Genomic DNA, 17,459 nt, shown 5'->3' with positions numbered 1-17,459 from the left:
TGTGATGACCATAGCTAGGTGGCTCAGTCAATGTCCTTGATGGTTTAGTATCAATAAATGTACTATTGGATGCATCAAGGCGGGTGAGTTCATCTGCAACTTCATTATCCATCACTTTTTTCCTCCAAAAAGTCTTCATTATCAGGAAGTGAAAAGTAGTACTCAAGAAGTTCTTCATCTTTCAGATGTGACATTTCTAAAAAGAAAATGGAAATAAGGTCTGCAATTGGGGTAGCACACTGTATTGTGTAACAAATTATTATTATTATTATTATTGTTGTTGTCGTTGTTGTTATTTTTATTATTATACTTTACTGAGCCAAGTGATGTAGCATCTTACAGAGAAAGAAATAAAGCCAAAATGTCAAATGTATCACAAAATTATAAATAATATGTGGGACAAAACTAAAAACTATTTACCAAGTCGCTGAAATACATTTTACACTGAGATTCCATGTACTATTTACAAATAAATGATAAGAAACACAATGAATCAGCTATTATGCTTACTTTGCTTATTTACAAAAGAAAAGTTGAAAAATATGCAAAAACTTTCACAGAAGTGGTCAAACAAGTACACTGCATCAAACAACTTCCAGCAGAACACAGCTGTTTGGCGGGAAGAAGTCTGTAATAGAGATGGGGGATCCGCTCCTGAACTGATTCATAGAGTTGAATCTTTAAAGGAGTGAACAATCAGTGATTCAGAAAAAAAGAACGGTAGCTCCAAACGTTTCCCACAGCAGAGAGAGCGAGAGAGAGAGAGAGAGAGAGAGATAGAGAGAGAGAGAGAGCATATCAGCGGGGCCTCTGCTAGTCAGAGCACACTGCACGCCACACAACACAGCCAGCGCCGGTCTCTGCCCTGCTTCTGCCTTGGCTGCCTGCATTGTGCAGTGCCCCATTGGATTTTGTGTTTCACATATGCCATGCCGTCTCTGTGCTTCCTCTGCCGCGTGCAGTGTCTGGAGCATCTTAACTTAGCATTGCACTCCGTCGGCGAGCGTTTCAGTCGCACGTCCTGCCCTCTGGGCGGTTGATGCGAGCAACAAGACAGAGAGCCTCCTAGCGGAGAACATAAGAACTACTTGCAACAACCTGCTTGCAAGAGAACGGATGATTTGTCTCGGAGCGGGTGGCCGTTCACCGCTCCCCCCACTCTCGGAACTCGCCCGCTCAACGCTCACCCCACTGTTCTCGACTCTAGACAGAGCGTTGAGCAAAGCAACTCAGGTGTCACTCTGGTCTCTGCGGTCTTAGCTCACGCAGTAATACAGCTCGCGGTTCGACCTGCTTGACTCAGCGCCTCTGCATCGGAGTTCGTCTCTACTGGATATTGTTCTTCGTAGTAATACCGCTATGTATATTACGTTATTTTGTTATGTATACATCATTTGTTTTTATTTTATTTTTATTTGTTTAAACTGATCAGATTAGGTTCCTGACGACTCCTCTTACTATAGGATTTTTACTACGGACACTCGAATTTACGCTTTAATTACAAGCGAACCGATAAACGTATCGCAAAATGTGATACACCAATATTTTCCTTGTTTTATTCTGCATAAGGCTATATGCAGCATTTTAGTCTTACAGGCAAATTATACATCTTTTTTTCTTATTCTGGTACGGATTTTACGATTTTAGGCGTCTTCAGAAGGAAACGTTCACTTTAAAAATATATGGCTTGCGATGTATTTGTACGAGGTTAATGGAATTTTAATACATTATACCCAAATATATTGTTAATTTAAATCTCAAGTTACAAGATTTTCCGATCACCCAAAAAACCACGATAGTGCAAAATAAATCAATAATCAAAAACTTTGTCATATCATGGAAATTTCAATAAACAATACAAAGTTCTTACTCATTATCTGTGTTACTTCAAAATAGGATCAAATAAGATCAAAATACAGGTATAGTACTGGAATAAACCAAGTTTAAAGGGCAATGTGCCTTCCATTTATTTTCTATTGTGAATGAGTGGTGAGTTATGAAAAAGAGCTAGTTCATTTCAGGGAGTGAACAGTTCTGATCCGATCTCTGAAAAGAACAGTTTTGCCCATCTCTAGTCTGTAATGCTTTCAAGTAGTAGTGAAGGCTTCCAGTAGATGGCAGCACACTACAGATGTGGGTTTCTATTGTCCCCTTAGTCGTGAAGCACAAAAAAGTGAAGTGGGACACATATGTCCCACGGGTCATGAAAGGGTTAATCTTCACTTTAAACTTTTGTACTTAATACCAGAAAAGTTCTTACACAAATATACAAATAGGCATGGTGAACAATGGCACCGTCACTTACTGCCAGTCAGTCATCGCTAGGAAGTGTCGGGTCAGTCTCCACTAATTGTTCACAATTGCCGTCAGCTTCCGAGAAGCCAGCTGTGGTCAGGCAGTCTTACTTCATAGGTCACGGCTAAACATTTACTGTTAGTTGTTGCTAACCAACTGTGTTTTTACTGCCACTCATTGCAACTAAGTTAGACTCAGCATGTGTCTATGTAAATTACTGTCCTATTTTCTGAAGGATAACAGACAATGTGATCTGCAAGCTGATCATCATTTCAAAGTGATCATAAGATAAATGAATATTGACATATAGCGTTTACTTATTTATTTGGCTCAGTATATCATTTTTAGTACATTGTTTGTACATGTGACCAAGGACAAGCAAGGGGTAATACAACTAGTGTATAATGACAGTGGTTAATAAGTGAGATTACATGCTCAACACAATCAAAGTAAATAATAATATAATCTGAGATAATACATATGATATTATTAATAATGTTTGATAATCAGTTTTATTTATTGTAGTGTTCCAGACATTCAGAGACAGTAGAAGCTGTGGTGTAGAAGCTGTGGTCAAGCACTTACTGTAAATATATTAAATGTATTTTATATCTAAAAACATAGATGATGTAACTTACCAAACGAAAGTGTTGGCATGTTGATAGACACACAAACAAACACAAACACACACACAAAATTCAAGCTTTCGCAACCAACAGTTGCTTCGTCAGGAAAGAGGGAAGGAGAGGGAAAGACGAAAGGATGTGGGTTTTAAGGGAGAGGGTAAGAAGTCATTCCAATCCCGGGAGCGGAAAGACCCACCTTACTATTTTAGTAAGTTTACTGGATAGTGATTGAACATTCTGATGGAGCAACTTGAAATCAGGTACAGGGAATACACTATTTATTGCTTGACCACTAACCTCACTTTTTGTGCTAGAGTCTCTAGTGGAGAAAAATCCTGATTAATTCCAGTGATGCGACACTTGGTGTTTGACTTCTGGCGTTTTGGTTTACTTGTTGTGAGATTCTACTTTTCTTCTGTTAAGAGATTTCCAACTTTCATTTTATTATAGCCCTTTTTCACCCAGTTATCCATTAACATCTCCCTTGTTACTGTATTTACAATAAAGACTGAGTCTGGCTCCAGTTGACAGAGACTGTGGTCATGTGTGTGTGTGTGAGTTGCATGAGCGTATGTGTGTGTGTGTGTGTGTGTGTGTGTGTGTGTGTGTGTGTGTGTGTATGTTGTATAATTCTGACGCAGGCCTTGTTGGCTGTAAGTTAATTTTGTAAGAATCCTTTTGTTTTGCCTTTCTGTGACTCAGCATCTCTGCTATATGGTGAGCAGCAACTATATTTTTCATTATACTGTTACTGTATTTGTAAATCTGAAATTCAGCTCGCCAGGTGTGTTTCTTCTCTTTTGGTTGTTTCTGCTCACATACTGGTCCATACCTGTCTGTTTGTTCTTGTTTGGTACTTTCACTTCACTACAGTCTTTTTATCTGTTCTTTCTCTACATGACAGTCGTTTCTTATATTTTTCCACTTGTGTTTGCTTTACTATTGTACTGGTCTTTTTATTTGAACCAAATGTATGAAAGGTGCAAGCTTATTGCAAATGAGAGGCTTTCTTCATCTGTTTAGATGTAAATTACAGATTGTACATTCATTTCTTTATGACCTTTTGATTTCAAAATTCACAGAAAGTCCCTTTCCACACACACACTTGTAACAGTGTCGATTTTATCTATCATAAAGTGATTCACAAACTAATAGCTTCATGTCTAGAGGTATTGGATGAACCATTATATTCATTTTGGGTGTTAAATTTCAACATGCAATCCAGAGAATACATCATTTTCCTCTGAAATTCTTTCAGTATTCAGTTAATTTCACTATTCAGTTAATTTTACTACTTTTTTAACAACTGTCTTGATTGGTGAACCAGGTTTTATAATACTTGGCACACTGAAATGATTTTCTATCTTGTCCTCTAATGATTTCTCACAGATTATTTCTTGATTATCATTTATGGTAAGAACTTTGTTTCATTGATAATTTGCTATAAATGCATTTGTTGTCATTGACCATCACACTTGCTGCAGGTTTGCTCCCCCTTGGCCTACAGGAATTTCTTCCTACATACTCTACTTACAAATACCACAGGGCATCAGATGTTGTGGACGCAGTACTGTTTACAAACAGGCTTTTGTTACAGGTGCTACTAATGGGCACCAGACAACTTCTGAGTGATGGGCTCACATCGGGAAACTGGTGGTGATGTTATCGAAACAAGCTCCGTCTGCATGTCATGTGGTTGCAGATATACTTCCACCCTGCTGAATATTTAAGGCAGAGCTCAACCTCCAGCAGGCAGGATTCAACTGCCCACTCAGTTCTGGGCCACAAGCCAGTTACACCTTGTCTCCCATCAAACAAGACTTGTTGAGACCAGCCCGGATGCTTTGTTTTTCACCACACCATCTCTGCACCGATTCAAGGTATGCCACATGCTGTGACACCCTATAGATGTCATCCTAAAGTCACCCAGGATGAGGCTTCCCTTCGGAACTGGTATTATGCCAGTGGACTTTGTTTCTGTTTCTCATTTATGATCACAATCAATCTTTCAGTTGTTAGCTGAACCAAATTGTGAATGTGTGCTGAAGTTCAACCTGGCAATCAACACTCAGTAAAAGCGTGCATCACCCACTACAAGGTCCTAATACACTAAAATTTTATTTTTCAATATTTAGTTCAGGGTAATCAAACAAATTATTAAGCACATCAAATTTTTTGTAGTTCTTTTATATTGGCAGTGTTGATTTGCTCATTAAAAAGTCCTAACAAAATATACTGTATCAGAAGCTGAGACAGAAATAGGTCTTCAAATGAGGTATTCACACTTGCAACAATCCAATCCATAATGCTAATATTTAACTCAGTATTTTTTATTGACAAAGCTGACTCTTGGCAGTCACACACCTCTAATATTACTGTGTTCTATGCAAGATTATTCTTTACTTTAGTCCAAACATATTGTTGTTTGCTTGTGTATGAACATGATATGTGTGTTCTGGCATAAATATATGTGCAGACGCATTTTGTTCCATTTTTTGATTTCTCCTTCTATGAGATCAAATTGGTGCTGTTAACAGTATTGAAACGAACCTGCATTCCTGATACAGTGTTTTATGTTATTACATGAGGTTCTCACACTTTTTTAAAAAGTTATATTAAAATCTTTTATGTGTTTTGTACGTGGTTGTTTATTTAAATTCTAATTTATTGTGGTTTTCGGTATGTGTATGTTGGGGATACTGTTAGGCAATCCAAAAGTCAAAAGTAACCACACTCCTTTCAGATAGGAAATCAGCATACTTTTTTTGGCTAATTATTTCTAAATTCAAATGTTACAACATGTCACTGACTCGTAAAATAAAGATGTACAAACACATTTTGATGAAAGAGGCTTCATATAACCCTGTTTTAAAGCAAAGGGCATTGCAAATCCATACACATGGACATGTGTTAATTTTAATTTTGCATTTGTTTTTGTCTTCCAGATTTTTGAAATAATTTTGCGTGTTGTGTAACAGCCATTACATCACAAAAGGAGTGCCATCCTCTCACTCTATGACAACCAGACAGTGCATTTCTATCCAGACATGTGACACACAGTAATAACTAAATACTTGCACTATGAATGGGGCACCACACTTCACTGTGAAAGTGCTATTTTAGTTTATGTGCATTTGGGAGCATATGTCTGTATTTCTTATACACTCCAGCAATCATCTGTCTGTGTTTCATGTTTACTGAATTTATGTCATATCTCCACATGAAGTGCTAACACAAAGAAAAGTGAAAGCTTCACAAATATACTGCAACAAAACTTATTATACTGTACCTGATTGTCCTCGAGTGTTTCAATGAGCTCTTCACTGGCTTTCAGCAATGTACATCCGGTACGTGAATGTGTCTCTTGATCAAATTCCATCTTTGACCATGTTGTGTGAAGATCACGTAGAACCTTCTCCATTGACATCTCTTTGACAGCTAAAGTTGAGTAATACTAATATTATTATTATACTGTAAAAATGAGCTTCTTTATACACAATACTCAAAAATATTCAGAAAATCATTTACTGAACTAAGACTCTGGTCTGAATTTCACATGGTTCTCAGAAAATTTGAAAGAAGCAAAATGTTCTTCTTTTTGTGTATTATAGTGCACTGAATCTTTGTTAGTACTAGAGCAAAGAGAAGAATCAAAGAGAACACTTCAGTGAAGTAATAAATTACATTACTATTATGAAAACTGCATTAGTTATCCTATTACAAAAAATATATGACTACCATAACACTCATTATAAACCACTATAAAAATATAATTCAGTTAATGAAAACACCAATTTCATTTTGCTGATGCCAAATATAAATGTATCATACTAAATCATTCGGTAAATTTTCACACTTAAAAAATGAGGAGAAGAATATGAGCATTTCCCATACCAGCTAAAAAGTAGTCTGCTTACTGCTTCCATTAAATTCCTCATTATAATTTAATATTTATCAGATGATGGTGTAGCAAGTGCAGAACAAAGTCTGAGAATGACAGATGCAAGTAACCGTTATAAACTACAGTATATTAAATAAATATATAATCATTTGCATTAAAATATCAACTCACTGTACATTCAATAGCACTAAGAAATGAAATTTTTCTCAAATTCTGAGCTTTCTGAGCAAACAAATTGGGTGTGTAGAAATTAGCATACCATTAAAAAAATTCTATGGTTCATCTTATGTTAGTATAATCTTTCTAAATTTTTGTGCATATGTACACCATAAAGAAAAATTTAATAATGTCTCAGTTCTCAGTTTTCCCCACTGTCAATATGAGTAACATGGCCAGATCTGTGACTGTTCTGAAGTGAGTATAGGTTTAACCACACTACAAGATCTGCAGTTTAATGGTTCCTCTGAAGAGATGGTGGCATAAATTGAAGGGATGAAATTTACTTATTTATTTTGTTCATGTGATCTGACTTTAAACAATGTGCTTCAGCTGTCAGACAAAATTATTTACATTGATTAGCTAATGGTTTACAAACATTTCAACAGGTCTATATGAGATCAAAATTATGTATTATCTTCTGTAGACTTTATAAATGTACAGAGCTTACTAAATCACTGAAGGCCCATGTGGAATGCTTCCTTCTGACAAAGTTGTGTATTAGCTTGTAGGCTGGAGTTCATTCTTTTGTAATGTTTATTAAATTCACTGTTTTTCTTTAGTCTGCATTCAGTCGGAACTTTTTTTTTCTCATGAGAATATATATGTGAGGCAATGTTAGGATCTCTGTCCTTATGACAATAGATTTTAATGAGCCTGACAACATTACGAAAAGGATAGTTGCTGCTCACCATATAGTGGAGATGCTGAATCGCAGATAGGCACAGTGAAAAGACTCTCAGAAAGTAAGCTTTCATCAGAAATACACAACTGAGTCTGGCCTCAGCAGCCAGGCACTGTGGTCATGCATGTGTGAGTTGTGTTTGTGTAAGTATGTGTGTGTTTTGTCTATTTCCAATGAAGTCCTTGATGGCCGAAAGCTTACTTTCTGACAGTCTTTCTGTTGTGCCTATCTGCGACTCAGCATCTCTGCTATATGGTGAGTAGCAACTATCCTTTTCATAGTATTGTCATATTCCATCCTGCATTTTCCACTGTTTGATTTGAAAGAGTCTTTAATTTTGCTTCCATTAATGATCCTCATGGCTCTCTTCGCAATTCTACAGTGCTGAGGGCAGCTGGAGAATTACAGCGCAATGTCCTGCTCTATATCATGTGAGTCTATATGTGATCATAGTATACACTTTTGACTGTTTTCTGACAAGTACATTCTTGCAACACACTCAAAGAATAGTCAAAACTTATTTTAGCATTTACATGATTAATGTGTTTATTCCATTTCAAGTTATTTTGAAGTCACAGAGTTAGTTTCAATTGGATGCTTATTAACAATTACAATTGTTGAGATGGGTCTGTGTTTTGTGTGGTAAGGAAGTTTCTGGATACATTCTTTTTGTTGTTATCATTTGTCTATTGTTTAAAGGTTGTCCAGTAACCAAGCTTTCTGTACTGCTCCAGGATTATCCGCTTTGAGAGTACAGCCATGTCATCTACAAGTGAAATGGTTCAGTGAGCATCTACATTCAGGCTAAAATCATTGACACACTGAAGGAGTAGCAGAGGTCCCAGTACTAAGCCCTGAAGCACATTATGTGTGGTTGTTTTACTTTCAGATAAAATTTCAGTTACTTGTTAGTCTGTGTATATCACACTGACCTTCTATAAGTAATTTCTAAGAAACAATGCAATTTTGATTGCCAGTCTTCTGATATCAATAATGTTCAGTTTTTATTAGCAATATTTTATGACCCATTGATGCTCGCCATAGTGAGATAGATCTATAAATATGGCTGAAATGGATTGTTTTGTACCCAAAAGTTCTAGTAGCTGTTTGTGTAGATCTGTTGTGTCTAAAACCATGTTGAGATATATCCAGTAAACATTTTTTGTCAATGAAGCCCCAATCAGTTCTTTCCATAATTTTTTATCAAAACCTTTAGAGTGATGCATCCAGAAACAATCAGTTAAAGTTATACTGAGCTTATGGAAATGTTATGCTAAGTTTATGGCCATAGGATGAGTGATAGACATATGCACTGATGTCACACGCTGAGGAAAATGTGAAGTTGGTTTAGAATATATTCATGTATGCCATCCAAAAGTCATTGTGTCAGGCTATGTATGAAAGCAGATTCATGAAGCATGCAGTATATACAACACTCCACAAACATGTAAATTTTTACATCTACACCTACAACTAAATAGATACTCTGCAAGTCACAGTATGGTGCATGGTGGAGGGTACCATGTACCATTACTAGTAATTTTCTCCTCTGTTCCACTTACAAATAGAGTGAGGGAAAAATATCTGTATGCCTCCGTATGAGTCCTAATTTCTTGTATCTAATCTTTGCGGTCCTTACATGCAGTGTATGTTGGTGGCAGCAGAATTATTCAGCAGTCAGCTTCAAATACCAATCCTCTAAATTTTGTCAGTAGTGTTCCATGAAAATAGCGTTTCCTTCCTTCCAGCAACTCCCATTTGAGTTCCCAAATCATCTCAATAACACTTACATGTTGTTTGAACCTCCAGTAGTACTCAAAAATAGGTTGCACCAGTGTCCTAGATGCTGTCTCCTTTACATGTGAACCACACTTTCCTAAAATTCTCCCAATAACCCAATGTTGACCATTCACCTTCTTTACCACCGTTCTCACATGTTCGTTCCATTTCTTATTGCTCTGCAACATTATGCCCAGATATTTAAATGACTTCACTGTGTCAAGCAGGACCCAGCATTATAGGTTTGTTCTTCCCACCCATCTCCATTAACTTACATTTCTCCACATTTAGATCTAGCTGCCATTCATCACACCAACTTGAAATTTTGTCTAAGTCGTCTTGTATCTCATACAATCACTCAACTTCAATGTCTTACTACACACCACAGCATCATCAGTAAACAACTGCAGACTGCTGCCCACCCTCTCCACAAAATCGTTTATACACAGTAGAACAACAGCGATCCTATGGGGCACTCCTGACGATACCCTTATCTGTGATGAACACTCCCCGTTGAGGAAAACGTACTGGGTTGTATTACTTAAGAAGTCTTTGAGCCACTCTCGTATCTGTGACTTACTCCTTATACAGGGCTATTACAAATGATTGAAGCAATTTCATAAATTCACTGTAGCTCCATTCATTGACATATGGTCACGACACACTACAGATACGTAGAAAAACTCATAAAGTTTTGTTCGGCTGAAGCCGCACTTCAGGTTTCTGCCGCCAAAGTGCTCGAGAGCGCAGTGAGACAAAATGGCGACAGGAGCCGAGAAAGCATATGTCGTGCTTGAAATGCACTCACATCAGTCAGTTATAACAGTGCAACGACACTTCAGGGCGAAGTTCAACAAAGATCCACCAACTGCTAACTCCATTCGGCGATGGTATGCGCAGTTTAAAGCTTCTGGATGCCTCTGTAAGGGGAAATCAATGGGTCGGCCTGCAGTGAGCGAAGAAACGTTTGAACGCGTGCGGGCAAGTTTACGCGTAGCCCGGGGAAGTCAACGAATAAAGCAAGCAGGGAGCTAAACGTACCACAGCCGATGGTTTGGAAAATCTTACGGAAAAGGCTAAAGCAGAATCCTTACTGTTTACAATTGCTACAAGCCCTGACACCCGATGACAAAGTCAAACGCTTTGAATTTTCGGCGCGGTTGCAACAGCTCATGGAAGAGGGTGCGTTCAGTGCGAAACTTGTTTTCAGTGATGAAGCAACATTTTTTCTTAATGGTGAAGTGAACAGACACAATGTGCGAATCTGGGCAGTAGAGAATCCTCACGCATTCATGCAGCAAATTCGCAATTCACCAAAAGTTAACGTGTTTTGTGCAATCTCACGGTTTAAAGTTTACGGCCCCTTTTTCTTCTGCGAAATAAACGTTACAGGACACATCTATCTGGACATGCTGGAAAATTGGCTCATGCCACAACTGGAGACCGACAGCGCCAACTTCATCTTTCAACAGGATGGTGCTCCACCGCACTTCCATCATGATGTTTGGCATTTCTTAAACAGGAGATTGGAAAACCGATGGATCGGTCCTGGTGGAGATCATGATCAGCAATTATGTCATGGCCTCCATGCTCTCCCGACTTAACCCCATGCGATTTCTTTCTGTGAGGTTATGTGAAAGGTTCAGTGTTTAAACCTCCTCTACCAAGAAACGTGCCAGAACTGCGAGCTCACATCAACGATGCTTTCGAACTCATTGATGGGGACATGCTGCGCCGAGTGTGGGAGGAACTTGATTATCAGCTCGATGTCTGCCGAATCACTAAAGGGGCACATATCGAACATTTGTGAATGCCTAAAAAAACTTTTTGAGTTTTTGTATATGTGTGCAAAGCATTGTGAAAATATCTCAAATAATAAAGTTATTGTAGAGCTGTGAAATCACTTCAATCATTTGTAATAACCCTGTACTTTTACCTTCATTCACAGCCTGCAATGGGGCACCGTGTCACATGCTTTCCAGAAATCTAGAAATATGGAATTAGCCTGTTGCCCTTCGTTCATAATTCGCAGTATATCATGTGGGAAAAGAGCAAGCTGAGTTTTTCACAAGCAATGCTGTCTAAAATCATGCTGATTCATAGACGTTAGCTCCTCAGTTTCAAGAAAGTTTATTATATTTGAACTGAGAATATGTTCAAGGTTCCTGCAGCAAACCAAAGTTAGGGATATTGGCCCGTAATTTTGTGGGTCCATTCTTTTACACTTCTTTTATTTGCCCACCAGAGCATCATTACATAAAAGAACTTACACTTACATATTGTTGGCAAATAATCAAATTTGAAGAATTCCTGCTGAGTTGGCACAAAGACTGTCAACATTTTTCAAACATCTGGCCTAATGAGGTATGTTTTCTAAGTTTGTGGTTTTATAAACAGCCTTCACTGCCAATGCTGGTCTGAACGTGGTACTAAGATGATGGCAGAGTACGAACAAAATTATTTAAAAGTGACTGTGTGGTGTGGAATGATGGCAGTAAGTGTTCGAATACAGTACAAGTGGTGTGCTGACTGACACAGTTACATTAATTAAATACCTAGCTGTTGTTGTTGTGGTCTTCAGTCCTGAGACTGGTTTGATGCAGCTCTCCATGCTACTCTATCCTGTGCAAGCTTCTTCATCTCCCAGTACCTACTGCAACCTACATCCTTCTGAATCTGCTTAGTGTATGCATCTCTTGGTCTCCCCCTACGATTTTTACCCTCCACGCTGCCCTCCAATAGTAAATTGGTGATCCCTTGATGCCTCAGAACATGTCCTACCAACCGATTCCTTCTTCGGGTCAAGTTGTGCCACAAACTCCTCTTCTCCCCAATCCTATTCAGTACCTCCTCATTAGTTATGTGATCTACCCATCTAATCTTCAGCAGTCTTCTGTAGCACCACATTTCGAAAGCTTCTATTCTCTTCTTGTCCAAACTATTTATCGTCCATGTTTCACTTCCATACATGGCTACACTCCATACAAATACTTTCAGAAAAGACTTCCTGACACTTAAATCTATACTCGATGTTAACAAATTTCTCTTCTTCAGAAACGCTTTCCTTGCCATTGCCAGTCTACATTTTATATCCTCTCTACTTCGACCATCATCAGTTATTTTGCTCCCCAAATAGCAAAACTCCTTTACTACTTTAAGTGTCTCATTTCCTAATCTAATACCCTCAACATCACCCGACTTACTTCGACTACATTCCATTATCCTCGTTTTGCTTTTGTTGATGTTCATCTTATATCCTCCCTTCAAGACACCATCCATTCCGTTCAACTGCTCTTCCAAGTCCTTTGCTGTCTCTGACAGAATTACAATGTCATCGGCAAACCTCAAAGTTTTTATTTCTTCTCCATGGATTTTAATACCTACTCCGAATTTTTCTTTTGTTTCCTTTACTGCTTGCTCAATATACAGATTGAATAACATCGGGGAGAGGCTACAACCCTGTCTTACTCCCTTCCCAACCACTGCTTCCCTTTCATGTCCCTCGACTCTTATAACTGCCATCTGGTTTCTGTACAAATTGTAAATAGCCTTTCGCTCCCTGTATTTTACCCCTGCCACCTTTAGAATTTGAAACAGAGTATTCCAGTCAACATTGTCAAAAGCTTTCTCTAAGTCTACAAATGCTAGAAACGTAGGTTTGCCTTTCCTTAATCTTTCTTCTAAGATAAGTCGTAAGGTTAGTATTGCCTCACGCGTTCCAGTATTTCTATGGAATCCAAACTGATCTACCAGTTTTTCCATTCGTCTGTAAAGAATTCGTGTTAGTATTTTGCAGCTGTGGCTTATTAAACTGATTGTTCGGTAATTCTCACATCTGTCAACACCTGCTTTCTTTGGGATTGGAATGATTATATTCTTCTTGAAGTCTGAGGGTATTTCGCCTGTTTCATACATCTTGCTGACCAGATGGTAGAGTTTTGTCAGGACTGGCTCTGCCAAGGTCGTCAGTAGTTCCAATGGAATGTTGTCTACTCCGGGGGCCTTGTTTCGACTCAGGTCTTTCAGTGCTCTGTCAAACTCTTCATGCAGTATCGTATCTCCCATTTCATCTTCTACTACATCTTCTTCCATTTCCATAATATTGTCCTCAAGTACATCGCCCTTGTATAGACCCTCTATATACTCCTTCCACCTTTCTGCTTTCTCTTCTTTGCTTAGAACTGGGTTTCCATCTGAGCTCTTGATGTTCATACAAGTGGTTCTCTTTTCTCCAAAGGTCTCTTTAATTTTCCTGTAGGCAGTATCTATCTTACCCCTAGTGAGATAAGCCTCTACATCCTTACATTTGTCCTCTAGCCATCCCTGCTTAGCCATTTTGCACTTCCTGTCAATCTCATTTTTGAGACGTTTGTATTCCTTTTTGCCTGCTTCATTTACTGCATTTTTATATTTTCTCCTTTCATCAATTAAATTCAATATTTCTTCTGTTACCCAAGGATTTCTACTAGCCCTCATCTTTTTACCTACTTGATCCTCTGCTGCCTTCACTACTTCATCCCTCAAAGCTACCCATTCTTCTTCTACTGTATTTCTTTCCCCCATTCCTTTCAATTGTTCCCTTATTCTCTCCCTGAAACTCTGTACAACCTCTGGTTCTTTCAGTTTATCCAGGTCCCATCTCCTTAAATTCCCACCTTTTTGCAGTTTCTTCAGTTTTAATCTACAGGTCATAACCAATAGATTGTGGTCAGAGTCCACATCTGCCCCTGGAAATGTCTTACAATTTAAAACCTGGTTCCTAAATCTCTGTCTTACCATTATATAATCTATCTGATACCTTTTAGTATCTCCAGGGTTCTTCCATGTATACAACCTTCTATCATGATTCTTAAACCAAGTGTTAGCTATGATTAAGTTGTGCTCTGTGCAAAATTCTACCAGGCGGGTTCCTCTTTCATTTCTTAGCCCCAATCCATATTCACCTACTACGTTTCCTTCTCTCCCTTTTCCTACACTCGAGTTCCAGTCACCCATGACTATTAAATTTTCGTCTCCCTTCACTATCTGAATAATTTCTTTTATTTCATCATACATTTCTTCAATTTCTTCGTCATCTGCAGAGCTAGTTGGCATATAAACTTGTACTACTGTAGTAGGTGTGGGCTTCGTATCTATCTTGGCCACCATAATGCGTTCACTAAGCTGTTTGTAGTAGCTCACCCGCGTTCCTATTTTCCTATTCATTATTAAACCTACTCCTGCATTACCCTAATTTGACTTTGTGTTTATAACCCTGTAGTCACCTGACCAGAAGTCTTGTTCCTCCTGCCACCAAACTTCACTAATTCCCACTATATCTAACTTTAACCTATCCATTTCCCTTTTCAAATTTTCTAACCTACCTGCCCGATTAAGGGACCTGACATTCCATGCTCCGATCCGTAGAACGCCAGTTTTCTTTCTCCCGATAACGACATCCTCTTGAGTAGTCCCCGCCCGGAGATCCGAATGGGGGACTATTTTACCTCCGGAATATTTTACCCAAGAGGACGCCATCATCATTTAATCATACAGTAAAGCTGCATGCCCTCGGGAAAAATTACGGCCGTAGTTTCCCCTTGCTTTCAGCCGTTCGCAGTACCAGCACAGCAAGGCCGTTTTGGTTATTGTTACAAGGCCAGATCAGTCAATCATCCAGACTGTTGCCCCTGCAACTACTGAAAAGGCTGCTGCCCCTCTTCAGGAACCACACGTTTGTCTGGCCTCTCAACAGATACCCCTCCGTTGTGGTTGTACCTATGGTACGGCTATCTGTATCGCTGAGGCACGCAAGCCTCCCCACCAATGGCAAGGTCCATGGTTCATGGGGGGGGGGGGGGGGGGGGGGGAATATACCTAGCTATTATGTTGCAAAGCTACATGAATCGGAGCAAGCAAGTAAGGTAAATAGTAGGGAAAGTGCTTCAATTTAATGGGAGGATTCTAAGGAAGTGTAACTCATCTATAAATGAAACCACATATAGAACACTAATGCAACCCATTCTTGAATACTTCTTGACCATTTGAGGACCCTACCAGGTCAGATTAGAAGAAATTGAAACAATTCAGAGGTGTGCTGCTAGATTAATTACTCACTGTTTCAACCTATATGCGAGTATTACAGAAATGTCTTGTGAACTCAAATGGGAATCCCTGTAGGAAAGATGACATTCATTTTGTTAAATACTATTGGGAAAAATTTACAGAATCGGCATTTGCGGCTGACAGCAAAACAATTCTACTGTCGCCAACGTACATTTTACATGAGGACAGCAAAAATAAGATAAGAAAAATTAGGACTCCTATGGAGATGTATAGACAATCATTTTTTCCCTGCTCCATTTGGAAGTGGGACAGGAAAGGGAATGACTAGTACAGGCTGCCCCCCATTTTGTGCAGTGTGGTGGCTTGCGGAGTATGTATGTACAAAGGCAGTTCGAAAAGTTTTGCACAGTCATCTCTAATTTTTTTATTTTTTGCTGGAGGAGAATGCAATGTTTTGTGAACATGCTTGGAACATTTAGCTATAAGTTGGTACATAAAAGTATTTTCTTATATTTACAGGTGAGCCATAATGGACCATGAAGTAGATGTCAGGTTGCGACAATGGTCAGTGATGGAGTTCCTCTTCAAGACCAGCTATCACTCTGTCACATCAATTCACAGGAAGTTGCTCCCTGTTTATTAGGAGGACACAGTGAATCACATCAGTATCCAGTGGTAGTTGCAGAGGTTTAAAGAAGGTGATTTCTCTCTACTGGACAATCCACGATGTGGTAGACCATCGACAACAGTGAGTGATGTGAATAAGGAGACCATTGATCAAATCATCCAAAATGACAGATGTGTGACGATTTTTACTTCTTTGGTCATCTAAAGGACCACCTGTGAGGTAAAACATTTAATAGTGAGAATGACCTTATTTACTGTGTCAAGCAATGGTGTAAAAGTCAATCCCCAGAATTTTACCAAAGTGCATTTACATCATGGAAAGAACGTTGGGCCAGATGTGTAACAGCTGATGGAGGGTACATTGAATAGGTTCAATGTATAGCTAAAGGTTCCAAGTACGTTCACAAAAAATTTCGTTCTCCTCCTGAAAAAAATTAAAAAAATTAGAGACGACTGTGCAACATTTTTTGAACGCCCTTTGTAGATGTGATTGGACTCTATGTGCTACATGCCACCATAAATGCCATCCAGTTAACCAGATTTAGGTTTCCTGTAACTTCTCTAAATTGTTAAGACAAATTCCAGCATGGTTCCTTAAAAAAATCATTTCCTTCCCGATATTTCCCGAATCTGGGCTTGTGCTCTATTCTGAATCATCTCATCACCAACAGGACACTGAATCCTTCTTCCTTCAGATGTTAAATGAGTATATATGGCCCATCATACACAATTGGAAAAATATTAAACAACTTTTTTCATGAAAGTCAGTGAAATGCTACAATAATGCACATCCTGTATATGCCTGGCTGGATGTTAGTAAGCTATGAGACATATCCTAAACAAATAACTGTAGAACATTAAGAATCTGGCCCCTATCATTTGAGGAAGTTTGTGAACACAGCTAGCACATACTTCCAGTTTTTTTAATCAATACAGTTTTCACGCTAACAAGATACACACAGACTACTTTCTCTTGGCAGAATTGTGTTAGTGCAGTTTTAATAGTTTGATAATTTCTAGACACCTAGCAGTTTCATCAGAAGTCAAGACAAAGGAGGGGGGAGGGGGGAACGGTAACAAATTCATTATAGATGAATATGGCATAGTAGTACATTTGGCAGTAATTTATTTTTCTTTCTATCACATCCTTCAAAATTCTAAAATTTTTCCAGTCAGATATTGCATTATAAAATTTGCACACTGGAGAATGATTTCTTACAGCTTTCACTCAAAAACAACAAAACATCCAGCAATTCCCTGTGGTCTCTACCTTAGTGACTTAATA

The 17,459-nt window shown here is 38.6% G+C and overlaps 1 protein-coding gene across 1 annotated transcript in view; it reads right to left on the bottom strand.

The window, feature by feature from the left end:
• LOC126252221 (dynein beta chain, ciliary) overlaps positions 1-17,459 on the bottom strand; it is a 769,797-nt gene that overhangs the window by 466,864 nt on the left and 285,474 nt on the right. Inside the window, exon 28 of the mRNA XM_049953092.1 lies at positions 6,211-6,359. Within this exon, the coding sequence (XP_049809049.1) occupies positions 6,211-6,359 (149 nt within the window). The remainder of the gene's footprint in view (positions 1-6,210; positions 6,360-17,459) is intronic.

This window comes from Schistocerca nitens, chromosome 4, assembly GCF_023898315.1.
Source record: "Schistocerca nitens isolate TAMUIC-IGC-003100 chromosome 4, iqSchNite1.1, whole genome shotgun sequence".
In the NCBI taxonomy this organism is placed as follows: domain Eukaryota; kingdom Metazoa; phylum Arthropoda; class Insecta; order Orthoptera; family Acrididae; genus Schistocerca; species Schistocerca nitens.
This window is presented reverse-complemented; position numbering and strand designations above follow the sequence as displayed.